This window comes from Oryctolagus cuniculus, chromosome 10 (assembly GCF_964237555.1).
Source record: "Oryctolagus cuniculus chromosome 10, mOryCun1.1, whole genome shotgun sequence".
Classification (NCBI taxonomy): Eukaryota; Metazoa; Chordata; class Mammalia; order Lagomorpha; family Leporidae; genus Oryctolagus; species Oryctolagus cuniculus.
Window position 1 is genome coordinate 633,397 of NC_091441.1, and position 25,594 is coordinate 658,990.

The window sequence follows — 25,594 nt, forward strand, 5'->3', positions numbered from 1 at the left end:
GACTGCACAGGCCTCGGGCCAAGCACGGCCCCATTCCCGTCCCAGTGTGGGGCACACGGCAGCTAGACACTCCAGACGGAGAAGGGGGACACCTTTCCTCCCAGGCAGCCTCTGTGCTGAGCTCGGCCCGGGCTGCCCCCTGAGCTTGGGTGGCTTCAAAATTCCCGTGCAGCGGGGCCTGCCCAGTGCGGAGCTGCCTGGGATCACAGAGGCAGGGGAAGCGGGCGCGAGCAGGGAGGAGTCTTGTCTCTGCAGGACGCCCGCAGTCCACGTCTGGCTGTAGTGAACCGCAGTGGGACATGGAGCTCTTGGAGGCCTTCTGTGACTGTCACTATCACAAAATAAACAATAAACCTTCTGAGATGCCCGTTCCGGTGCTGGAACACAGACGCCAAATCCTGTGACCAGCACAGCCCCGGCGCCTGCTGGCGGCTTCATCGGGGTGAACTCTCGGGGAGGTGGCTCAGGGGGGCACCTGGGTGCCTACTGGGACCATGATGGGATACAGGTCACAGAGCAGGGGGCTTCAGGAACCTGAGCACACCTGCAGCGCGTGGCCAACGCCGTCCTCCCCATGGGGTGGGGGAGGGGCACCGCGTCCTGCGAGAGGGCGGTGCGTGGGCACTGTGCAGGAAGAGGCCTCCCTGTTTGAATCACCATGTTCTCAGCCACCACCGGCTGTTTCCCGTGAGAAAAACCCCACTCCCTGTCAAACCTGTGTCCCCTCACACGGAGGGTGTGAGGGGTTTTCAGAGTGTTGCTCCCTGCGGGGAGACCACCCACACACTGGATCCAAAGCCAGGGGACTGCAGCTGCACTGCCCTTCTGTCCACCCACGTGCGGGCGCAGCTGCTGCGTGGGTGAGCACAGGAGACCCTGCCGACCGGCAGCACGCACCTCACAGAGGCGCACTGCACAAGCCATGGAGAAGCCGGAGCGGCGAGGGCTGGAGTGACAGCCCAGCCTCCACCCAGGTACCCGCAGGGCCAAAGCCTCCCCCGCCAGGAGCAGCGCCCATCTGGGTCCCACACAGACGCCCGACAGTGCGGTGGGAGAGGACATGTGGCCTTCAGCCTGCTCCCTGAGCTCTGCTCCAGGAGGCCCAGGACACACCCGCGCCATCCAGATGAGAGCCAGCCTTAAAGAGGTGTGGCCGGTGCCTTAGCGAGGCTCCGAGGAGGGACGGAGCCGTCACGGCACCTTGAGGACCCCATGAAACCCCCGGCACTCATTGCAGAGACAGCTCGGTGGAACCCGAGCTCATTACAGGCCTGCTTTGTCAGTGACCACCCGTGCCGAGAGGGACACTGACATCCGCTGCCCACGGGCCCATGGGAGCCAGTGTCCCCGTGAGGCCCCAGGGGCCGTGCCAATGCAAGGAAGAAGCAAGGGCTGCTGGAGAGAAAGGCGGCAAATGACACCGCGAGGAAGGGGCGTTCCCACACCAAGGCCACACGGGAGGAAGAGGGAGGCACAGCGGAGAGCCGGCCGTGACCGTCGGCACAGTCTAGGGAAATGATGGGTCGGGGAGCTCCGAACACTGCCCACATGATATTAAGGGATTACTTTAAATTATTTATTTGATGAGTTAACCGTATCATAACTGACTTCTGAAAACGAGCTCCTACCTTTGCAAAAAGCACATGGAAGCATTTAGAGAAAATTATCTGAAGCCAGGGATTGGGCAGAGTGACGGGGTTACCCAGTGGACAGGCGGGGACCCACGGGCTGCAGTCCCTGGACGAGGGCTGCACAGGACTCAGGCACGCACCTCTCTCAGTCTGCGGGCTTAAAACTGTCTGCAGAGGAGGACGGTGCTGTGACAGAGCTACCACCTGCAGCGCCGGCACCCATATGGGCGCAGGCTTGACTCTTGGCTGCTCTACTTCCGATCCAGCTTCCTGCTAATGTGCCTGGGAGAGCAGTGGAAAATGGCCCAAGTGCTTGGGCCCTGCACCCACGTGGGAGACCCAGAGGAAGCTCCTGGCTCCACACCAGCCCAGCTATGACTGTTGTGGCCGTTTGAGGTGTGAACCAGCTGATGGAAGCTCGCCCTCTTTCTGTAACTCTGCCTTTCAGATAAATAAATACATCTTAAAAAAAAAAAAAAAAAAACTTGTGCAGTAAAAGTAAAAGACCAAACATTTTCCTGATCAATTTTACAAAGTACTGAAACCATCACTGTGATATTCCAAGTCAGGAGTATCAAGGATTCACTCCCCCTTTAAAAACACGGCACAGCAGGTACAGATGTTGTGCACGGCAGGGTAAGCCAAGTTTACAACAGCAGTATCCCATATGCGAATGCCAGTCTGAGTCCCAGCTGCTCTGCTTCCCATCCAGCTTCCTGCTAATGTGCCTGGGAAAGCAGCGGAAGATGATCCAAGTGCATGGGTCCCTGCACCCACGTGGGAGACCGGATGGAGCTCCGGGGTCCTGGCCTCAGCCTGGCTCAGCCCTGACTACGGTGGGCATTTGGGGGAGAACCAGATGATGGAAGGCTGTCTCCTTCTTTCTCTTTCTCTCTCTATCCCTCTCCTCATCTCTCCCTCTGTCACTCCGCACTCTGCCTTTTAGGTGAGTACATAGAATCTTTTTAAAAATTCCACAGTAAAGATACTATTTTTATAACCAAAAAAATCCACCAAACTTCCTTTTAAGTTTCAAGTTTAACCTCTGCCATTTCCCTGTGGGGGGTGTAGCACCTCCCCCCACCCTGGGGCTTCTGCCCACCAGGAGCACCTCTGAGCGGCTGGTGGCAAGTCTCGGGCCATGCTCAGCACCGGTGCTCCTGGCAGACACGCAAGCCCTTCCACGCTGAACTTCCCGGGAGTTAAACTTTGTGTGCCTGCCCCTTGAAAGAAAGGTATGAAGTCTATGTATGATCTCTGACTCTGAGACAGATGAAGAAACAGGTCAGCTCGCAGGAGTGACATCTGCCTGAAGGAGAGACAGTGACAGCACACTTCAGCAAGCTAAGGCACATTTTCTCAAGGTCAGCCACCAGAGGCATCCTAACTGTTGTCTGTGGGCCCCTCCCCCAACTTAAAAAAGGATGAGGGAGGAGGAGGAGGGTGAGGCAGAAAGGGGGGAAGGGAGGAAGTGGGGGTGGGGAAGGGGGTGTCAGCCCTGGCAGCCTCCAGTCCAGGCTGAGCCCAGGACCACACAGCAGGTCCCACACAGGCCCAAGGAGTCAGGCAGCCTCTGGCCCCGTCAGCTCCTCCCACCCAGAGAGGTCGGCCTTCCTGGGGATGGCCCAGCACTGGGTCAAAGCCTCATTCCTGGCAGAGCCTGATGGGTGTAGGGTGTGGACGACGCCTTGCCCACTCTGCCCATCTCTGTGATCAGCCTGGGACGTGACACCCAACTGTGCAGGGTCCCAGTGCCTCACCCCACCAAGCCTTGCCTCTCACCTTCCAGAGACCCCAGGCAGACTCACAGATGGCCCAGCTGTGATCCATGACCCAAGAACAGACCGTTCACAAAACCCTTAAGTGTGCCTCTCGTTGCCACCACGAGCAGGGTAGTGCCAAGTTGGGGAGAGGTCTCGGTGCCCTGGGAACCTACAGACCTCTGCGCCTGCGCTGGGAGAAGCTGCCTGGCACCTGCCTGCCACAGTCCACTCTCAGAGCCTGGAAGCATCCAGGCTGAGCCTCGTCCTCCGCAGACCAGGGCGGAGGACGCTCCACCCACGGGGGGACGGGTGCTGCGACTGACACACAGGGACACCAGCCAGCCAGGAGCTGGACAGTGGAAGACCAGGTGTCTGTGGAGGGACTGAGGACAGAGGAGCTGCCCCCACCCCGGCTGTCACTGACTCTAGTCCTGGGCGGCACAGCTGGCCCCAGCAGGAACTCTGCCTCTCTCCCCAGCATATGCTGTGCCCTGTGCTGGGGAGAGCCCAGATGACCTTCACAGGAGAGCGGCCAGGAAACCTGACCCAGGCGGGCAGCCTCTGTCCCCAGCCCCAGCGGGCAGTTTTATGCAGGTCAGGCGCACCTGGCTCAGGAATTCAAAGCCAGCTGCAAATCTGAACCCTGTAACACAGGCCATGCGGCACCTGCAGGGGGCGTCTGCTCCAAGTGGCGCAGTCAGGACTTTCTGTGGAAAGCTTCCAAGGACACAGACTTCCTCCCGGTCACTCCTGCTCTACACACCCCAGCCCTACCCCCAGGAAACTCCACAAGCTGTGGGCAGCAGGGCCCTGCCACCCACCTCTGCCCTCCCTCTCCGGCTGCAGGTCCTGGGCCAGGGGAGCCTCAGAGCTGCAGCAGATCTGCCCCTCCTCCCAGCCCAGAGCTGACAGCTCCCTGGGGCGTCTCCTCCACTCAGGTCAGCCCAGTCTCCTGCCTCCCAGGGGAGGACAGAACCAGCCTCCGAATGCTACAACTCACGGTAGGGAGCGGTGGGGGGGGTCCTTCAGGGCTGCACCCCTGAGCAGAGACCACAGGACAGGGGCACCTGTGCCTCCCAACCCCAGTGACAGGAAAGCGGGGGCAGAGGGGGACTTTCTCCCACTGCAGAATAGCGAGGGATACAGAAAGAGGAAGGCCCAACTGAATGGAGGTGGATGGACGGACAGTGGGGCGACAGGAATGTCTCCTGGGGGGACTTCCCATGGAAGACTGCCATTCCGTGTCCTGGAAGTCACTGCACAGGGAGGCTCTGCCCAGGCCCCATGCACCTTCCTAGCCGTGTCCACAGTCACAGCTAACCTGCTGTGACTTAGGTTAAGCTTTAGTAATGAGACCTGGAACACATCAGACCACACCTGCCCGGGTTGCTCGTAGTAACTAAAAAATCAAAAACGGAAGTGCGGCGTCACACGGGTTCTCGCGGAAGTCGGGAGCAGACTGCACCGACAGCGAAGCGGCACAGGCCGGCTTCGCGCTCTCGGCGCTCCCTGCACGGACCGGCTTTGGATGCGATCGACAGAAACCTGGGGTTTTGCTAAAGAGCAGCAATTGCTGCTAAAGACGAGTTTACAGCAAATTCTCCCAGATGTGCTGGCAGGCTTTGCACTGCGGTGAGGACAACTGCTTCTGGAATCATCCACAGGGGTGTATCAAAGAAGCACGTTACTCCCCCAGCACCAGAGAGACTAGAAAGCTAAGAGTGCTGGGTGTTGCTAAGGCACAGGGTGCCCCCGTCTGGCCTCGACACCCCCAGGAACCCCAGGATCTGAAAACACTGGCCCCAATCACCTGAGGGAAAACTACTCCAAGTGACCACACGCTCCCACGGGCCACGTGCAGGCACTGCCCTGGGGCTGGGGCAGGCCACCCCACTCCAGAAACAGCAGCCCACGCGGCCAGGAGCAGGGTGGCCCTTCCAGCCGGTGAGCCTCAGAAGCAGAGCAGGGTGGCAGGGACCAGGATCCCAGCCGCTGCTACCTTGGACACGTGGACTCTGTTCTCCGTGTGCCTCGTGGCTTCTGGAGTGTGGCCTGCACGTCCCTCCAGCGAGACTGGACGCTGTGCCTGGGTGGAGCCACATGTCAGGCAGGCAGGGCTGCCGGCAGCTCTGATGCAGGAGCCCAGGCAGAGCGCAACCTTGGCTGACGACGCCTGGGGGCCCGGCGCTCCCGCCTCCTCTCTGCAGCGTCCTCGCCCAGGAGACGGGTCAACAGCAGGGCTCAGGGACAGGCAGCAACCGTGCTGTGCAGAAGCTCAGGCGGAGCACGCCACACGCAGCGGAGGCCCCCCGCCGCTCCCTCTGAGACTGCGTGACGCCTGTCACTCAGGGCAAGCCCTCAGCACGTGAGACGCTGCTGCTCCAGGACCCAGGAAACACTGGCAGCTGAACTCCCTGGTGGCACTGAGAGTCGGGAGCGGCTGTCACCCTAGCCCAGGACACGCAGGCTGCTGTGCCGCTCCCAGCCCCAGGGGCCCGGCCGGTCCCACCTCGCAGCCACGACAGCCCCATTCCATCCGTGGGCACGGGAGCCACCCGCACAAGGGCCCAATGTGTGCAGGGCCAGGCAGGAGCCCACTGCCCTCCCCAGCCCCAGGGGCGCGACTTTAGAATCCGCCGTAAAGCTACCAGACTCCGCCATCCTCGCCAGGAACACGGAAGCACCCAAGTTCCCTTTCTCCCTTCCTGGCTAATAATCAATGTTCACAGGAAAACGCAAGGGGAGCAAGCAGGAACCAGAGCCACGTTCTTCCACACACGCCTCGGGAGAGCGCGGCGGCGCAGGCGGGACCCATCGGGCCCAGCTCTCAGGGCGGGAACCGGGACTGCCGGCGCACCCTCCAAGTGCCAGCTGTGAACTCCATGTAAACACAGACAACCAGGCAACGCGGCTCGGAAAGCCGTGAGCTGCCCGGACACTCCCAGCTCAGAGGGTGGCTCAGCAAGGAGGCACCGTCCTCTCCACGTCCCTGGCACACGGCGGCTCCTCTGGGTCCCCGTCTTCAGCTCTGAGCTCCTTCCCAGGGGAGCCTGGAGAGGCTGGGCGGGCAGCCCCTCTCCACAGGAGCTGTGGCCACTGGCAGGTCTCCCTCTCCTGTCCCACCCAGAGGGACGCTCCGGCGCTGGTGACAGGAAACAAAGCTCAGGCCAGGGCTGCAGCCCCCACTACCTGCTGCGACTTGCCCGGGACTCGGGATGACGGTGCTGAGCCTGCCAGGGCTCCTGCAGGCAGGGGTGAGGAAGGGGCTGGGTGCCAGCTGGGGCTGTGCTTGTCACAGCCTGAATCCCAGCGCCACTCGATGCTGCCCAAGTCTGACAGCGTCCCTGTCCACACAGCACCAGTCGGCGAGGCACGGACAGGAGGACGTGAGGACTGTTCCCTGCTGGCCAGGGCCACAGGGGCTGCTTGCAAAACCAGGAGGCAGCACCGGGCTGGGGGCTTCCCAGGAGCGCAGTGAGAAACGCACATGCACAGAGCCCAGCTTCACGGCCCACCTCCCCCGGCTGGTCAGGACTCCACTGCACCTTCCTCTGGGGTCCCAGCGAACAAAACGACACAGCCACCGTCACGGCCGTGAACACACGGGACCCCTGGGCGGGAGCACTCTGACAGGAGCTGAGGGAGAGCGACGAGGACCCAGCCTCCACGCCCGGAGCCAGGCGGTGTGACTGGCAGGGCCTGTCCTAGGCCTCGCCCTGGGAGCAGCCGCCCGCCGGCAGTGGGAGACCAGGGCTGGGCAGCGGCAGTCTGAGGCTGAGCCTGGGGCTGGCTCCCCCTCGGGTGGGAGGGCGCACAGGGACCGCGAGCAAAGCAAGCACAGCTTCTGGAGATGCCTTGGGCCCAGCCCGTGAAAGTGTCCTCTCCTCCCCACCCCCCTCAACTCCGTAGCCATCACAGCCAAACTCCTGCAGCAGAAGCTGGACACGGGCAAGGTCCTCATCGTGGACTGGGTAGGCCGTGGGCCGGGACCAGGGTCGGCCTCAGGAGTCCCTCCCGCATCCCGGTGACTGACTAACCCGGCACCCCTCCTCTGGGGTCATCAGTCCAGTCCTGGCCTCCGGGAGGCCTGCCTCCTCACCACGCAGACCCCCGAGTCCTGCCAGCCCCGTGCCACCTCGCCCCCTCCACCTTGACTCTCCCAGGATGCAACGCACACGCTCAGTGCGCAGCAGGAAGCCCCTCCCCTGCGCTTACCTGGCCTGCTCTGCTGGGCTCGCCTACAGCACCCAGGGACACCCCTAGGGCTGCAGCCCTCACAGGCCACAGAGCCCCAAGGGCCGAGCTGAGTGGGAGAGAAACCTCACAGTCCTTCAGGCTGCCAGGGAGCGGGGGACTCAGGAATACCTCCTGGGCCCTCAGCCTCTGTCCTGCATGACACAAAGCAGCGCCCCAAATCCAGAAGAGGCACAGACAGCCTCATTCCAACTGAGAGCCTGGCACGTGCAGGCAACTGCAGAACGCGGCGGAGGTCACCAGAACTCCCGCAGCTACCGCCGACTGACAGAGCATCAGAGCCACCGTGTCTGCAATGCTCAACGCAGCCCAACCCTGAAACACCGCGCAATGCATGGCTCCTGGTCCCCGATCCCAGCAGATGCCGAGGCGAAGCTCCAGGAAAGCCCACACCCCAGACATTCTCCTTCTTCAGGCAGCCATTGCAGCACAGTGGATGCCGGTTCGAGTCCCCGCTGCTCCACTTCCAATGCAGCTCCTTGCAAAGCGCCGGGGAAAGCAGAGGAAGTCAGCCCAAGTGTCTGGGCCCCTGCAGCCATGTCGGGGAACCAGATGGAGTTCCTGGTTGCTGGATTTCACCTGGCCTAGCTGTGGCCATTCCAGCTATTTGGGGAGCAAACCAGCGATGGAGGATCTCTCTCTCTCTCTCTGCCTTTCAAATACACCAAAACAAAAAAAGAAATTCTACTTCTTTCTACAAACTCAATTCACAACAGCAATGTGTCCTGTAATGAATTCAACTCATCAACACAGCAGTCAATGTTGCAAGCAGACTCAGATCAAAATCCTCCTGCCTCTCCGAAACTACTGTCTCTTTTTAAGTACAAATCCTCGTGTAACTACCCCTTAAAGGCAACCTCCAGAGTACTGGGTGCAGACATCAAAAGTTGGAACTTGCCATTAAAAAGGACCCCCCCCCACACACACACACAGACAGCTGCTGGACACTGGTGTGCTCTGTCCCTCACAGGACCTGAGGACACTGGTGTGCTCCGTCCTCACAGGACCTGAGGACACTGGTGTGCTCTGTCCTCACAGGACCTGAGGACACTGGTGTGCTCCATCCTCACAGGACCTGAGGACACTGGTGTGCTCTGTCCCTCACAGGACCTGAGGACACTGGTGTGCTCCGTCCTCACAGGACCTGAGGACACTGGTGTGCTCCGTCCTCACAGGACCTGAGGACACTGGTGTGCTCTGTCCCTCACAGGACCTGAGGACACTGGTGTGCTCTGTCCTCACAGGACCTCAGGACACTGGTGTGCTCCGTCCTCACAGGACCTGAGGACACCGGTGTGCTCCGTCCCTCACAGGACCTCAGGACACCGGTGTGCTCTGTCCTCACAGGACCTCAGGACACCGGTGTGCTCTGTCCCTCACAGGACCTGAGGACACTGGTGTGCTCCGTCCCTCACAGGACCTCAGGACACCGGTGTGCTCTGTCCTCACAGGACCTCAGGACACCGGTGTGCTCCGTCCCTCACAGGACCTCAGGACACCGGTGTGCTCCGTCCCTCACAGGATCCGGGTGAACTCTGGCTGGCTGGAGTGGGGGGCGCTCCCTGAAGCTGGTGCCTGGCATTCACACAACATATAAGCTGCCATGTGGGCAAGACTCCCATCAAGCTGGCCCAAGGGGCGCTCAGACACACTTCCCATGGACACGGGGCTCGCGCGGCACACACAGCCCTGATCACATCGAGAGCTGTTTGCAGGAAGAAGTGAGTCACTATAAAGTGGCCACACGGGGGCTACTGCTGTGGCCCGGCAGGTTAAGCTGCCACCTGCAGTGCTGGCCTCCCCTGTGGCTGCTTGTTCAAGTCCCGGCTGCTCCACTTCCCATCCAGCTCCCTGCTAACGCACCTGGGAGAGCAGTGGAGATGGCCCAGTGCCTGGGCTCTTGCCCCAACATGGGAGACCTGGAAGAAGCTCCGGCTCCTGGCTTTGGCCTGGTCCAGCCCTGGCTGTTGCAGCCATTTGGAGAATGAACCAGCAGATGAAGTTTTTTTTTCTATTTCTCTATGTAATTCTGCCTTTCAAATAAAATAAATCTTAGAGAGCGCACAGCCACAGGTTGGTACTAGAAGAGGGAACCAAAAAGTCTGGTATTTGGAGCGGAATCCAGCAGGTCAGGAACCCAAGCCTGAGGGACAGAAGTAACCAAAATTGAAGTCCTGGCAGGTGCTCACCCAGTTCACAAACCATCACCTCCCCAACCGCGGCAAGAGCGCCGTGTCGTCTCCTGAGCCCCCGTGGGCCTGCCAACATGCCAGGTGTGGACAGGGCGCCATGGACGCTGCACGGCACGCCTTCACTACAGAGCGCCTTTCGGCACCAGGACACGAGCGACAGGGTAGCGGCACTGCGCCCAGGAAAGGGGAAGATGGGCGAGCTGGGACAAACCCTCCAGTCCAAACTTTGGAGATAATTGGAAATACAGCAGTTCATCGCGCTGTCCAAGATCCTGCTGACGTCAACCAGCGCCGGGCCGCGAGGCCTGCTGCTCACCCGCTGAGCACGGCCAGGGAAGGAAGTGTGGTCACTCCATCTCGCCGGCAGAGCGACCCGGGGCCCCGGGCCTGAGGTCACCTGGAAACACATCGCCAGCCGCCAGGAAACACCTTTTGATGTGGAATCAAAACAGTGGGAAAAGGTGACCCTGCGCCCCTTCACGTGTGTGTGTGCATTAGCACACAGGAACCCCACGGGCTCACATCTGACGAGGAGCCCTGTGGCCGTGAGATAAAGAGAACAGACCCCTGGCCTACGACTGCTGCCAATACCCCAAAGCCAAGGAAAAAACCAGCAGCCCAGGCCTGCCAGCCACCCAGCGACGAGGGCAGTCCTACATGGGGGCTCCCGAGGACGCCCCGCCCGCCGCTGAGCACACAGCGAAAGCCAGGGACCAGCTCATTCTTTTCTTTGTGTTTTTAAGATTTATTTATTTGAAAGACCGTTAGAGAGAGAGAGAGAGAGAGAGAGAGAGAGAGAGAGATATCTTCCAACTGCTGGCTTAACCCCCCAGGTGGCTGCAATGGCCGGATCTGGGCCAGGCTGAGCCAGGAGCCTCAACCAGGTCTCCGACGAGGGCAACAGGGCCTAAGCACATGGGCCACCTTCCACTGCTTTCCCAGGCCATCAGCAAGGAGCTGGACAGGACACTAAGCAGAGCCTGTGGGATGCTGGCATTGTAGGCAGCGGGTTTACCTGCTACACAACACACACCGCCCCCAGCTCATTCCCCCACTACTGCTGGGATGGGCTGGGCTGTGGGGGTACTCTGTCCCTATCCCACACTGTCGGGGAGGGCTCAATTACATGCCATTAAGATGGGGTCACAAGAGTGGGTCCCAGTCCTCTGGATGAGGGCCATCTGGACACTGCACAATTTGCCCCACAAAGGACAGGCTGCGCAACCCTCCCTCTCTCCCTCCCACGCCTCAGGCCTCCAGAGAGTCCTGGGGAAGCCACTTGTCTCTGACGCTTTGCAACAGAAGCCGGGGGACAGTAACCAGGGTGACCTGAATCCTCACCAGCTCTCCGAGGCTCCTCAGGGTGCAGTCACTGCCACGCACACCGACAGCTGGGCTCTACGTGACGAAGGTGCGAGGGCACAGGTGCCAGGTGTGTGACTGCTGGGGAGCACTGGTGCTGGCCGGTGTGGTGGCTCCTACACAGCAGCCACGCCACAGACACGAGGAGTTTTTCACTTTTAAATGCCTTCAAATGTGATTTTTAAATTCCCACACTTAAGGCCGGCGCCGCGGCTCACTAGGCTAATCCTCCACCTGCGGCGCCGGCACACCGGGTTCTAGTCCCAGTCGGGGCGCCGGATTCGGTCCCGGTTACCCCTCTTCCAGGCCAGCTCTCTGCTGTGGCCAGGGAGTGCAGTGGAGGATGGCCCAAGTGCTTGGGCCCTGCACCCCATGGGAGACCAGGAGAAGTACCTGGCTCCTGCCATCGGATCAGCGCGGTGCACTGGCCACAGCATGCCGGTCGCAGCGGGCCATTGGAGGGTGAACCAACGGCAAAAGGAAGACCTTTCTCTCTGTCTCTCTCTCTCTCACTGTCCACTCTGCCTGTCGAAAAAAAAAAATTCCCACATTTATGCATGAAACACAGTTTCCAAGGTACACTTCCTGTGATGCCAACGCTAAGCACACCAGCCTTTTAAACCTCACGGTATGGAGGCAAGACCATGGCACAGCGGTGTTGCCTGCAATGCTGGCGTATCATACTGGAGTGTGGATTTGAGTCCCAGCTGCTCCACTTCCGATCCAGCTCCCTGCTAATGTACCTCAGAAAGCAGTGGAAGACGGCCCAAGCGCTTGGGTCCCTGCATCTGCATGGGAGACCAGGAGGGAGTCGCGGGCTCCCAGCTTCAGCCTGGGCTGTTGTAGGCATTTTGGAAGTGAACCAGCAGATGGAAAATTCTCCCCCTCTGTCACTCTGCCTTTCAAATACACTGAAAACATATAAACAAGTAAACCTCACAGCACTGAGAGGAAACCGGGGAGGGCAGGAGGAGCCTACCCCATGATCTGAACTGACTCCAACCCTCGACGGCAGGCCAGCCGGCGGGTGGAGTGAGCCTGCTGCAGGATGGGAGTGGCACCGTCCCCTCCCCAGAGAGGACTCAGCTGGGCGCATTCCTGTCTGGAACCCACGGAGCCACAGGCAGCTCCAGCCGCAAATCCCCCAGGAGCGGAGATGGCGCCTGTGTGCAGCAGCCTTGCCACGTGCCTGCTTCAGCCGTCCCGGCCTGGTCTCCCACCCCGCCTGGAACGTGGCCGGCTGCGTGCAGAGCCGGGTGCCTGTCTCAAGGGCTCCTGGGGACGAGGTCAGAGCCTGCGGACGTCTTTGCCTCCAATAAAACCCTGAAGCAGAAGGCGCTGCCAGTGTCATCGGAGGCCCACCTGTTGGGGAAGCCGTTTAGTTAAAAATAAAAACACTGGGCAGGGCAAGGAGGCCCCAAGGAGCACGAGCAGCCCTCGCCCCATTAACAAGAGAAACCAACAACCCGAGACCTGCGCCTGCAGCAGACGGCCAGCGAGCAGGCGCCGTCTCCAGGGACGGAGGCCGTGTTGCTCTCCGAGCGCTGTGGGCCCAGCGGCAGCTCTGGGGACTTGTGGAGCCGAGGCCCCATCTGCACCAGGAGGCACACGAGGGCTGGCTGTGCGCAGGCAGCCCTCGCCTGCAAACGTGACCTCCAAGAGGAGGCGAGCGGGCGGCCCCTCGGCCACAGGTCTCACTCACAGACCCCCGGGGCCCATCCTCGGCCACTGCTCCCTCGGGTAGGGCGTGGGCACTCACCTCATGTAGGGTGTGGGCGACAGGGACTTGGGCCTGGCCCACTGGTAGGGGTGCTGCGGCACAGACAGGTACTGGTCGCAGAAGGCGCCCTTCCGGAGGTGCTGGAAGGGGAACTCGTCGGGCGGGAAGTCGGACGCGGGTGGGGTGCTCCCCAGGTCCTCCCCAGCCGGCTCCACCTTGAGCGCCAACGAGGGGGAGTGCTCCAGGGCGGTCTTGCGGGCTTTGACGGGGATGCCCTCGGCCAGGTCCAGGCTGCTGTCCGTCGTCAGCGCGTTGATGGCCGCCACGATGGCCGAACTGGTGTACTGGGTGGTGTTCCCGAGCCAGCTGTCGTCCGTCACGCTGACCCGCGGGGAGCCGTGCGGGGACGGCGTGGGCGAGTGGTGGGGCGAGCAGGAGGGCTGGCGGCCGTTGAGGCTGTACTTGCGCTTGTTGCAGGGCGAGGCGGGCCTGGAGCCACGCGCCCCCAGCCAGCTCTCCTCGGTGACACTGGCACGGGGCGAGGTGCAGGGCGAGTGCCGGGGGGAGCCCAGGTTGCAGGCCCCCAGGCCCCGGGGAAAGCCTTCCTCGGGGTCCGTGGTCTTGGGGGACACGCAGGGAGACTGCCATGGCGACGTCTGAGGGGACGCGTATGGGAACGAGTAGTTGGACTCGTAGGAGGAGGCCTCCGAGTTGCAGCTCCGCGAGGACAGGCTGCTGGCCGGGCTCAGGCACGAGGGGTCTCGGTAGGCCTCCAGGTTGGGCAGGTTCAGCGTGGCCGTGGAAGGGGGCCGTTTGGAGCTGGGGATGACGTCTTCCACCTCCACGTCGTGGAAAAACTGGCTGTTGTTGTGGTGCAGGCCCAGGTACGAGGTGATCTCAATCCGCGGGCTCTCGAGGGCCGGGGCACCGTTGGGCCTGACGGTGCTGGAAGACAGAAAGTAGCCCGGGGGCCCACTGTCCACGGCTCCTCCGTACCCCGAGGGGTGAGTCCCGGAGGGGACGGCGGAGACGCCTGGGGTGGGGGTCTGCAGGTCATGGCACGGGGCCGGCACCGAGGCATGGGCCGCGGGCAGAGGCAAGCCGGAGCCGACGGTGGAGGATGCGTAGCCATAGTGTTCTGGAAGGGAGACAAGAAAGAGCGGCATGAAGTAGGTCCCCAAGAAGCACACACCCGCCCGAGCCAGCAAGCCCAGGCCGCCCAGCCGCCAGCAGGCCAGGCCCGAGCCCCAGAGCCCCTGAGGTCAGCCGGCGGCAGCGGCCGCACCTGACCCAGCGCGAAGCCTGGGTCCGCTCTGGCCAAGGGCCCCGCCCCTCCTCTCTGCCCGGTGTGGCTTCCCCCAGCACCCTGCGTGGACCTCAGGCCCCCGACCACACACTCGCACACTGTGTCTGGCTTACGTTCTGACGCACATCACACGCGACGTCACTTTCTCACCCCTCGCCTCCCCGCCACCTCTGACAGGGTGGTTTCCGCTGCACGGCGCCCTCAGCGGGGGCCTCTGGGTTCGCCCCACGGCTCCAGTGCGGCAGGGAAGCGGGGAAGGGGCGAAGGCAGCGCGAGCTCTACAGCCCGAGCGCCCTCACGGCAGCCCGATGACGCCATGGAGCTCTAGTCGCGTCCCACGCCCTAATCCTCATCACGGCGCAGAGCCCTCGTCTCGTCACGGCGCCCGAGCCGCGTCCCGGCGCGGTAATGACGTCACAGCGCCCTAGACCCAATCACGTGGCGGCACCCGAGCCGCGTCCCGGCGCGGTAATGACGTCACAGCGCCCTAGACCCAATCACGTGGCGGCACCTGAGCCGCGTCCCGGCGCGGTAATGACGTCACAGCGCCCTAGACCCAGTCACGTGGCGGCACCCGAGTCACGGCCTGGTGCCCTAACCGCTGGCTGCGAACAGCGCGGGCGCCTCCGGCGTGGGATAAAACAGACTCCGAGTCCTCTCACGGAGGCTCTGGGACTGGCTTCGGCCCAGGGACGCACCTTGTGTAAGGGCTGACTGAGCCAAAGGGCGGACTGAAGGAGGCAGGGAGCGTGGGAGACGGCCCTCCCGCCGTCCACTCCCGGAGAGAGACGGCCCTCCCGCCGTCCACTCCCCAGAGAGACGGCCTTAACACTGTCCACTCCCTGGAGAGAGACGGCCCTCCCGCCGTCCATTCCCGGAGAGACGGCCTTAACACTGTCCACTCCCTGGAGAGAGACGGCCCTCCCGCCGTCCATTCCCGGAGAGACGGCCTTAACACCGTCCACTCCCCGGAGAGAGAGACGGCCCTCCCGCTGTCCACTCCCCAGAGAGAGATGGCCCTCCCGCCGTCCACTCCCGGAGAGACGGCCCTCCCGCCGTCCACTCCCGGAGAGACGCCCCTCCCACCGTCCACTCCCGGAGAGAGACGGCCCTAACACCGTCCACTCCCGGAGAGATGGCCCTTCCGCCGTCCACTCCCCGGATGCCCTCAACAGGCAGGGCTGGAGCCCGGAGCCTGAGCAGGGGCCACTGCCCTCCCAGATGCAGTAGCGGGGAGCTGGATGGCCAGGGCTGGAACCCAGGCAATGGGGTACGAGGTGCGGGGGTCCCCAGTGCCGGCGACTCCCCCAGGAGCGCATCTCCTGGACGCTAGGATTCTGTGCACGGCTGCGCCTCGGACTCCCCGGGGGCTGGCTGTGCCTCGGTGCCGCAGCTCCGAAGCCTTGACTGCTGCCCACGGAATTCCACAGACGCCGTGCTGGGGGCGGGGGGGGGCGACCTGGGGGCCTTTCTGTGACACTGCAGCAGACGCACGCCTGGCTCTCTCAGCCACGGAAACTGCACCACGGGAAGCCCGGGGTGGGGCCTGCACAGGGCTGATCCAGGGCGCCTTCCATGGAGCCCCGGTTCAGAGCCAGCACTTGCGGGCCACCCCCCCCCACCCGCAGGCCTCCATGACTGCCTGCCCCAAACCTGGGCCCACTGTCCCCGGTTTCCAGAAGGGGCACCCGGACAGCCAGTCTGGAAGCCAGTCTGTGACTCTTACCAGCTAAGAGCTCCCTGGCCAAAAGCACCCTTCACGGTCCCCAAACGGCACGGCACCGCGCCCTCACCCCTCAGCCTCCCAGAAGTCCAGGCACGCTGGGCAGAACCCCTGCAGGTGGTGGAGCCGCGCCCGCACAGGACACCTGCGCCCTGCCGGCCCCGCCCGCCAGGCCTGGAGACCTGGGTTCAGCGCTGGCCATTCCTGGACAAGCCACAGCCACACCTGCTGGGGCCAGGGAGATGGCCAGAGCCCGGCCTGACTCTGATACCTGCTTGCAGCCTGCCTCCTGGTTGGGACCCGAAATCACACACTCACTGGGTACTGTACACGGAACACCGTGATCTAGCGCTAAACACAAATTGCACTCTTACTAAAAACTGCCTGGTGGCTGACTGCGTCTGGAGGCTCCGGCGAGGCTGGGAGCCCCTTGAAGTCTGTACAAAGCACGTCTGGTCACCACTTGACATCAGCTCCAGCCCTCCCTGGGGGCCTCAGTGGGTCAAACCAGCCCCCTCCTCCATCAAACCCATGGCCCCTGGGCACCCCTGAGCCCCGCCAACAGGGCGCCCAGGGCTTCCACGGAGCTGCATGAGGTTGACCGAAGGTGCAAGACGGGGTGGGGGGCACCGTGATGGGGCACGGGGAGGGAAGGTGCTGAGGGGCCTCTCCCTGCTCAGGCGGCCCCCCCATGCACCGTGGCTGCAGCAGGGCCTTGGGGGCTGCCCAGCACTGCATCGGCTCCTCAGCGCCACTCCTTGTTGACCAATGACACACCCACGAGGCCGCGCAGTGGCGTAGCGGGTAGTGGGGGCGGGGGGAGGAGAGAACCCGCAGGCACTGTGCCTGGCAGACCCACGGTGGGCAGCAGTGGCTGGGGTGGGGGAAGGTGGAGACCCACGGTGGGCAGCAGTGGCTGGGGTGGGGGGAGGTGGAGAGAACCCGCAGGTGCTGCGCCCCACACAGGCTCCCTGCCCCCCCCCCCGGGACGCAGGGACAGAGCCCAGGTGCAGGAGACGCTGGCTGCAGTGGGGGCACGGGGAGGCGGGCCCCGCAGGTTTCAGGGTAGCAGTACCGACTGTCCCCAGGTGTGGGAAGGGGCTGGGAGACGAGGGGCCCAGCCAAGGAGAACGGAAGTGCCTGGGGCCGGCCACGGGCCCCCAACATCCCAAGAGGGGCCTTTATTTAAACCAAAGTATTTCAGCGAGGAAAAGGGGAAAAGCATAAAGCCCCTATTTAAAAAGATTCACCTACGCCTGGGCTTTCCTTCATTAAGCAAATTGCAAAATGAAAGCTTACATGCCCAGACCTCATTAGGAGCCCAGAGCCCTGGGAGGCAGGGGCCGCTCCGCCAGTCGGGGCCCACCCCCCTGGGAGGCAGAGGCAGGCCCCACCCCCACCGACTTGGGTTTTATTTTCCACCTAAACCGGATGCAAATCTGACTATTTCGCTGTTCAAAGGGACCGCGCCTGCATGGAACAGAACTATTCCCAGCAACTTTCCTACAACCCTGGGGCCGGGCGGGCTGCTGTCACACCAGGTGACACCAGAGTGAGGCGGCGCGGCCAGGGCCGCAGTGCAGGTGAGCAGCCAGTGGAGCGCACAGGACACACGGGGCGATGTAACACAGACCAGGGAGGGTGCGGCCTGCCCTCCCGATACGGCTCTGTCCCTGCTGGGCACGTGACGGTCTGGGGGTGCGGGAGTGGACGCCAGCGCGTGGGGCGGCGGGTCTGCAGCCAGCTCCCACCGAGTCTGTCTGTAGCCTGGCCTCGTCATTTCATCAGGAGGGAAGACTGCCACACCGGCCACCCCTGGGCTCAGAGGGTACTGCCCTCCACTCGCTCTGTCCAGGGACCGGCCGCCCACGCCTGCCACGGGTGACCCCGCAGTGCCCCCCACAGCCCCTGCCACCACCCCTCGCCCGTCCCACACGCCGAGCCAGGGCTCTCACGCTCAGCTTTTACTTTTCACTTTAAGGAACACCCCCTTGAGCCTCCGCACGGCTGAGCTGCCGGACACCAGGCTAGAAATAGAACAGGGGCCGCCGGCAGCCAGGGCCTTCCTCCAGCTGCCCACACCGCCTCTGGCCGCAGCAGTGGAGGCCGTGACGGGCACAAGTGCGCTGATGGTCGGGCAGGTGTTGGAAACGCAACGGGAGGGGCTCGCTCAGCTCCCAGCACGGCACCTGGCTCTCGGTGCCCAGGGCACCTGGCAGGCCACGCCCCACGGCAGGAGAGGCTCACGAAAGCAGGAGCACGCCCTGCCACAGCAAACCAGGCGCAGGGGAGCAGGCTGTCACCTGCAGAGGCCTCCGTCCAGCCCGGGCCCGCAGCCCTCGGGCGGCAGCTCTGGCTCTCTGTTGTCGGGAGCTGTGTGAGTGCAAGCTAGCCCTCGCCTCCTGTGGCCCCGGGAAGTCTCCCGGTCACACAGCCAAGCCCGCCCCTTACCCAAACTCGGTGCTCCCCCTCGGCCCGGCCTGCCCCACGCTCAGCAGCCGTGGGCTCCCCGGCATTTGCTGCAAATAAAGCTGCCAGCCCCTCCCTGCAGGCGCCCACCGCTGACCCCACAGCCACCAGCAGCGCCTGGAGGGCGGTGCCACCGCTGTCCCTGCAGAGCCAGGGAGGTGCCGGCCGCCCGGAGGCTCCAGCCCGAGGCCCAGAGGCCCTGGCCAGTTTCCTCCTGAGTTGCCACGGAGACACAGTGCTGGCAGCCTTCAGGCCAAAATAACTTAGAAAACAGGAGCCCCGGGGCGGGCGTCAGGACACACCCGCCTCCCAGCTGGCGGCCGAGCAGCCACACGCATTTCCTGAGCCAGGGAGGGAGCGGGGCCTCCTCCCGCGGGAGCCCACGGCCCTGCCTTCTGCTCGCCTGTCCTGCCCGGGGCAGGCTGTTTTTACAGCTCTGCCCTGCTCCCAGCACAGGGTGACTGAGACTCCATCACCGGCACGAGTACTGGAGACCCTCGTGCCCAGTGCAATGTGGAGGGCGGGGGTCCTGACCGCCCCACCCCGCCGAGCCCACCGCCTGCAAGGCAGCACGTGGCCAGCAGGCAGCCCCGGGCGCAGGGATTTCAGTGCTTAGTGCAAACCCTCAAAGCATCCTGCTTTGCTGTCCATCTCAGAACTATTCCCCCACTCACTGATTTATGTCCAGGCTCAATCCAGAAGCAGTTTCTATCACCCATTAGGGGCTGGAGACCTTCAGGTCTTAATTTAATATCAGAGCGTGATGTGAATAACCGGCGTAATTGAATCATTAATGACCAAAATGTAACTCGGGGATGCTAACACGGAGAAAAACACCCGCACCCTCACACCATCTGCGCCCAAGGGTCTAGCAGCTTCCTCCAACACCACAAAGCGGAAGGGCTCTTCCCGGCCCTGGCTGCCCCCGCCCCAGCCGCTCCACTCCGCTCAGGCACCCTGGCCCCACAGCGGGGACACTGGGCCCTGCCTGGCGCCGCCTCCTGGAGTTCTCGCGTGCGTGGCGTGGCCCAGACACCGCCAACGCTGCCGGGGAACCGCCCAGCCCCGCAAAAGGAGGCTCTGAACAGGGCACCGCGGCCATCCAGGTGGTCTGACTCCTGGTTCCACCAGGGCACCTGGCATGTGCCGGGAGGACTGTCCTGATACCCTGTGGCCCGGCTCGGGAGGCCACCCCACCCCAGGGTGTCGGAGTAACAACCCCCTCAGAGTGGGCCGTAGTCTGGGGCAGCCCCCAGAGCTGTCACCCCACTGACGCCCAGCGTTCCTGCTCTGAGAAGCCCACACGACCCCTCCCTGAGCACCCCAAGGCCCAGCCCTGCTGGGGGACCACCGCCCTCCCTCGGGGAGGCCAAGCTGAGATCACAGCTGTGCCCCTGGGGCAGCCCTGAGCCCTCGCTGGGCGCCTGGGCCATACACAGGCCACGCATGGACGTCACCCAGACAGGGCAAGGCCCGACCACTGCGGACCACCACAGAAGCGCCAGGAGCTGTGCCCAGGCTTCATCCCTCGGGACAGGCTCTGCCCACGGCCCGCAGAAGGGCGGGGGTTCCCAGTGCGGGACCTGCTGGGACCAACTCGCACAGCAGGGGAGGTCAGGCTGCCGCTGAGGGGATGGAAAGAGGCGGAAGTGGAGGCGGAACTGGCTCAGGAAACCAGCACCCTCCACTGCCCAGGCACGGCGTCCACGCCAGCCCCACGTCGGCCCGCAGCTGCCGCCCTGTCCCTCCACGGCTCCTGCCGGGCACCCGCAGCCGCGGGACAAGATGCCAGAGAGGCTGCCCGGGGACCGGCAGGGAACAAACCACCGCCAGCCCGCTCGGAACAGTTCTCTAAAGGAACACGACGCTGGAAGTTTGTAAGGAGGCCACTGGGTGACAAGAGAGCGGACGGACGCAGTGTCCCCGGCCACCGGGGACCAAGGGAAACCTGAGGAAGGTGAGGAAAGCGCCCGGGGCGCGGTGTGTGCGGGGCGGCCAGGGGGTGTTTGCTTAACCAGAGTCTTTAGTTTCCACAGGGACCGGAGCAATGGAAGGAAGGGGCGGGTCCCGAGTGGGCGGCTGGGGAGAAGCAGGGCGCTGGCACCGGCGCCTCAGGCTCCGGACAGCGCAGGTGCGCGGGCCTTCCCGGGCCTGTGCGCCCACGGCCCGCAGGGCAGGGCCAGGCGCTCGGAAGGCGGCGTCCCGCTGCCCTCTGGCAGCGCCACTGACCATCTGTCCCCGGCCCGCAACGTCCAAGTCCTGCGCCGCACGCAGGCCACCCGGGAAGGGGGCGCCCTCCGCCGCCGCGCGGCCCCGCGGCGGCCGGAGCCAGGAAGTCCGCGGAGGGGGGCCGGGCCACCACCTGCGCGCTGGCGCAGCTCGCCCCGCGCGCGGCCTCCGAGCCCACCCCGCGCTCGCCACCGACGTCCGGGCCTGCGCCTGTGCTGCGGCGCCCGGGAGCAGGGGCGCGGGCCCCGGGCCCCGGGCCCTCGCGCGGGAGGGGGTGCGCCACCGGGCCCCCAGGTCTCCGCCCCGGCTCCTTCCCGGCCCGACCCACCTGCGGCTGCGGCGCGCTCGGCGCTCTGGTCGAACTCGAATAGGAACTCGAAGTCGAACTCCGGCTCCTCCAGCCCCGTCATGTCGGCCCCGCGGCTCCGCGCCCGCCCGGCCTCGCGTCCTGCGCGCGCCGTGACCCCCGCCGGGCCCTCCGCGTCCCCTCCCCGTCCCCTCCCTGGTCCCTCCCCGTCCCCTCCCCGGGCCTCCTGTCCCCGCCCCGCCGAGTTTCCGGGTTTACATAAACAAGCGGCTCACGGCCGCCTGCTCCGAGTTTTAAATAAACTGCCCGCGCGCGAGCGCACGCCTCGGCCTCGTGCCCGGCTGCGGGCGGGGAACCCCCCGGGCGGGGACCCCCCCCCAGGCCGCCCCTCGGGCCAGCCCTGGCGGCTGGGAGGGGGCTTGGGCGGGCCTCGCCTGCACCCGGCTCCCCGGGCCGCTTGGAGCGCCCGATGTGACGTCCCTCCCCCGGGGGGACCGGAGCGCGGCGACCAAATGCACCGCGTGTTTCTAAAAAGTTCCCAGAAAAGCCGCGGGGGCCCTCGAGCCCCCTGTTCCGAGCGAGCCTGGCCTCCGACGATGACCTCGGGGGCGGCGGTCCCAGGACCCTCGCCCAGGTTTTCCCTGAAGGTGCCCTGGACACGAAGGCGCTCCGAAGCGGCTCCCTGCGCCCGGATCCGGCTCCCAGTGCCCGCCGAGCAGCGGCTACCCGGCCATGTGGCTGCCCGGCCGCGAGGGGCCTGCGGCACAAGCAGTCAGAGGGGGCAGCGGGCAGTCAGGAAGCCCTGGGCCCCTTCTGACCCTGCCGCCCTGGGCCTGCGCCTCCGGGGCTCCTCCTTCCGCCTCTGCCGCCGCACCAGGAAAGCCAGCACCCAGAGGGGGTCCCCTTCCAGCACCCGCTGGGCCCAGACCCCCTCCCGTGACCGGCGCTCCCCTGTCACAGGCTAAGGCGCTAGGTGCGGCCTAATTCGGTTTCTAATTCAGTCCTCACTTTGAGACCGGCCGCAGGGCCGGTTGGGTCTGGAGCGCTGTTTTTGCTGACCCTGGGCAAAGTCAAGTTCTGGCCGCAGCCGAGACGCCCCAGCTTCGTTTTCCTTTCTCCGTCCTTTTTAATAACTCCAGCCACCTTGTCACTGCTACACCCAGACACTTTTGCTGCACTGCGAATCACACCCAAACAGCAGCCTTCCGTCCTGTCCAGATGACGACTTCCGGCTCACCTGCCCGGCCAGCGCGGGCTCCCAGGTTCCCTGTGCACCCGGCCCCCAGGTCCGGGGCGGGGGTGAGGGCCTGGCCGGGCCCCCTCCTTACCGGGGGCAGCCACAGGATACTCGCCCTGCACCTCTGCCCCCCACCGGCGCCTGGCTGTGGCTGAGGCTGCTTTACTGGTCTGGACTTCCACCCAGCTCCCGGCTCCCCCCGGGGCTGCTCCCGCGGGGCTGCGGCGGGCTCGTGGGCCCCGAGCTCCAGCCCTGGGCATGGCAGAGCAGGCTGCAAACTATCCCGGTCTTCCGATCCAGACTAGGGAACAATGCCTCCAAGCCGAGAGGCTGGGCCCAGGGCAGCTTCTTTCCACTCTGCGGGGCCATGGGCGTCTGGTCCAGGCTGGGTGGCGACCTGCGGGCCTGCCATGCTCTGTGTCCCTCTGGGAGGAGAGGCAGAGGTATGGGAAAGGGCACCCAGCGAGCTTCCGGAGCGCTGGACCATCTGGCGGGCAGTGCGGGGGTGCTGAGGCCCTCGGCGGGCAGAGCCGCCGGGCCTGCTCGCAAGGGAGGGGGCTTCGCGCTTCCTCCCGCCCACCGCCCCCTGCGCATCCTGCGTGGTCCAGCTCCGCACTCCTGTGAAGCTAGGGACACTGAGCAGTCCCCGGCGCCACCCGTTAGCAGCGGCGTTTCAAACTCGCTTTTCTAGGGTAGCAACCATGAAAAAGGCCACCGCCTGCGCCAGGGGCCTTCCCGCTGGTGCGAGAGCAGCCCCCTCGCTAGAGGGCGGAGCGCAGACGCCCCAGAGGCTGGGCTCCAGGAGACCCGCAACTTGCACGCGGTGGCGGGTCTGCATCTGCGGGCATTGAAAACCAGGCCCCCAGCAGTGCGGGCCGGCAGAGCCGGTCCTAAGACGGACAAGAGACGGTCCGACCCGAGGCCGCCCCTCCCGCCCTTGCTCCCAAGCGCACGGTGGGACGGCGCGGGGGACCGTGCGGGGTCTGAGTGAGCGGGTCTGGGGGCCTCCAGACCCGGGAGCCGCCGCACGTGTGCCGGCGCCGGGCAGGAAACCACAGCGCCTGTCGGAGGCTGGCGGCCTGTCTCCGACTCCAGAGCGCTCGCCACGCGTTGGCACGCTTGCCAGCTTTAAAAAAGTTAACTTCAGCGAAACGCTCCCGGCCGGACGGGATTCCGAGCAGGGTCTCTCGCCTGGACCCCCCCCACCCCCACACACACACCGGGAGCCACCCGCGGGCGCACGGGGCCAGGGCTGCAAGGCTGCTCCGCAGCGGGGCGCCGAGCGCAGGTCGCCACCGCCGAGTCTTCTCGCGCCAAGCCGGCAGCTCGGCACCGGCGGTCCGCTTTCAAACTTTCGGAGACGTTCCGACCTCGGCCGCACGCCCTGATCCGGCCCAGGCCCGGAGGCTGGAATCGGGGGTCGTGTTCGGACCCCGGGCGCCTGCGCCTGGAGCTGCGCAAGAGCGCGGGGGCGCGGGACGCCAGGACCCCGGCCGCGCGGCTGCTCGAAGCAGCGGGGCAGCCTTCCCATCCTAGGAAGCCCCCCCCCCCCCCGCGCGCGGCTTCCCCTGCGGTGCTGACGGCGCTAACCTCGCCCCGTCCCCAAGTCGCTCGCGCTGCAGCTGGGTTTCCGCCGCCGGGATCCGCGGCGAGGTCGCCCCAGAGGAGGCCAAGTCGGCGCACTCAGAGCCAGCCAGAGGAGACAAGAAGGCGCGCTCCGGGAAACACCAGGGGACCCGGCCTCCGGCCCGGGCAACTCCACGGGAGCTCAACGCCGCCGGCCCGGCTGCCCCGGGGGCCGGGACCCGCGCAGCGGGCGGGCGGGGCGCGGGGGCCCGGGGAGCTGCGACGGGGGCGGGGGCCCGGCTCGAGGGGAGTCCCGGGGCGCGCAGGGGGCGGCGGCCGCGCGGGGCTTACCTTCCTCTGCCGACTTCATGGTGCCGCGGGCGGGCAGCGCGAGCCCCAAAGTTTCCCCGCTGCCGCAGACCGCAGCCGGAGGGCCGAGTGGAAACTTGGAAGGCACTGGGAAGCTGGTACTTGGCATCCACGCGGCGGCGGCGAGAGCGGCCGAGGGGAGCAGGGGCGGGCGCCCCGCGCCCCCCGGGCCGGCGCCGGGGAAGCGGGACCTGGGCCCCGGCGGACGCGCGCGAGGGCGCCCCGCACCGCGCGCCACGGAAAGACGTGGCGGTTTGCGCGCGGCAGGCCGGCCGCGGCCGGGGAACCCGAGCGCGGTGGCGGGGCTCGGAGGCGTGCGCCGCGCCCGGTGCGCGCTCGGCGGGTGCAGCGCCCGCGAGTCCGAGGCTGGGAGGCTCCTCTGACGCAGGGCCGCGCTCTGCCTCCTGCCTTTTTAAAGCTGGAAAACACCTCCCCCGCCTCCCCGCCGCTCCCGCGCCCCCTCCCTGCCGTGACATCACGCCCCTGCCCGCCCGAGCCGGCGCGGGGCCCGGGGGACGAGTCGCCAGCGCCGCCCTCCCCGCGCGGCGGCCGCAGCTCGCCGGCCCGCGACGGGGGCGCCCGGGAGAGGCCAGGGGCGCGCGACTGGGGGCTCCGGGGGGCGGCGGGCGGGCGAGCGCAGAGCCGCGCGGTGGAGCGAGCGCGGGGGCAGGGGTGCCCCGGCGGCGGAGGGGAGCGAGGGGAACCCGGGCCGCGCCGGACGCGGGGGTCCTCTCCGGGGACCTGGGAGAGCCACGCTGGGCTCCCGGGAGGGGGCGGGGGCGGGGCGGGCGGGAGCGAGCCCCGCATGCTGAAGTCATTATGTAAAATCGCAGGCTTCCCCCGCTGTGGAAATTTGGAAAAGCGCTTCCCCTGGCAGGCTCGGGAAGGAAATTCCCGTCCCGCTAAATTACTAACAGATTGCGCGGCGTCCCGGGACGGGGACGTGGGGCGGTGTCGCCGCGTCCTGAGCGCCGGCCGCGTTTCGGGGGAGGTCGAGGCAGCGGCGTCCCCGGCCGCGGCCCCCAGGCTGCCCTCGCCTCCCCGGGGGCCGAGGGGTGTCTGGGCAGCGGCCGGCGGGCGGGCGGAGCCCGGAGACCTCCGCGCGCGCCTCCCGTTGCGCTCTGCGCTCTGCGCGCCGCTGCCTGGCGGCCAGGACGGGGCCGCGGTCTCTCGCCGGCCGGAGGAGGGCGGGCGGCGGGGTGGGGGCGGATGGGTGAGAGTCGCGGCGGCTGCGACGTCGGGATCCCGGGGTCATAAATCTGCCGCCCCACACCCGTGTGCGATAAAAATAACCCCCAAGCGGACCGAGTGTGCGCCGCGGGGCCCTGGAACTGCAGAAGGCGCGCGGGGGTCGTGTGCCCGGGGACGCCCCCAGGCTCCGCTCCCCGGACCTCGGGAAATGCGAAAGGCGACCGGCGCGACGTTCAGCCCCAGCGGTGGCGGCGCTCGCCGACCGGGTGCGGACC

General features: G+C 65.5%; 1 protein-coding gene across 9 annotated transcripts in view; it reads right to left on the reverse strand.

Annotated features, from left to right (window-relative positions):
• NFATC1 (nuclear factor of activated T cells 1) overlaps positions 1–24,509 on the reverse strand; it is a 111,877-nt gene extending 87,368 nt beyond the window's left edge. For 3 of the 9 annotated variants that reach the window (XM_070049841.1, XM_070049835.1, XM_070049834.1), the window contains exons 1-2: positions 24,111–24,509; positions 12,962–14,060 (exon numbers count right to left, since the gene is read on the reverse strand). In XM_070049841.1, coding sequence (XP_069905942.1) covers positions 12,962–14,060; positions 24,111–24,237 — 1,226 coding nt within the window. In that variant the 5' untranslated portion in view covers positions 24,238–24,509. Of the gene's footprint in view, positions 1–12,961; positions 14,061–20,977; positions 21,144–24,110 lie in introns of those variants that run through there. The other 6 variants (XM_070049839.1, XM_070049838.1, XM_070049836.1 and 3 more) reach the window with 5 other exon arrangements.
• Positions 24,510–25,594: the final 1,085 nt, after the last annotated feature.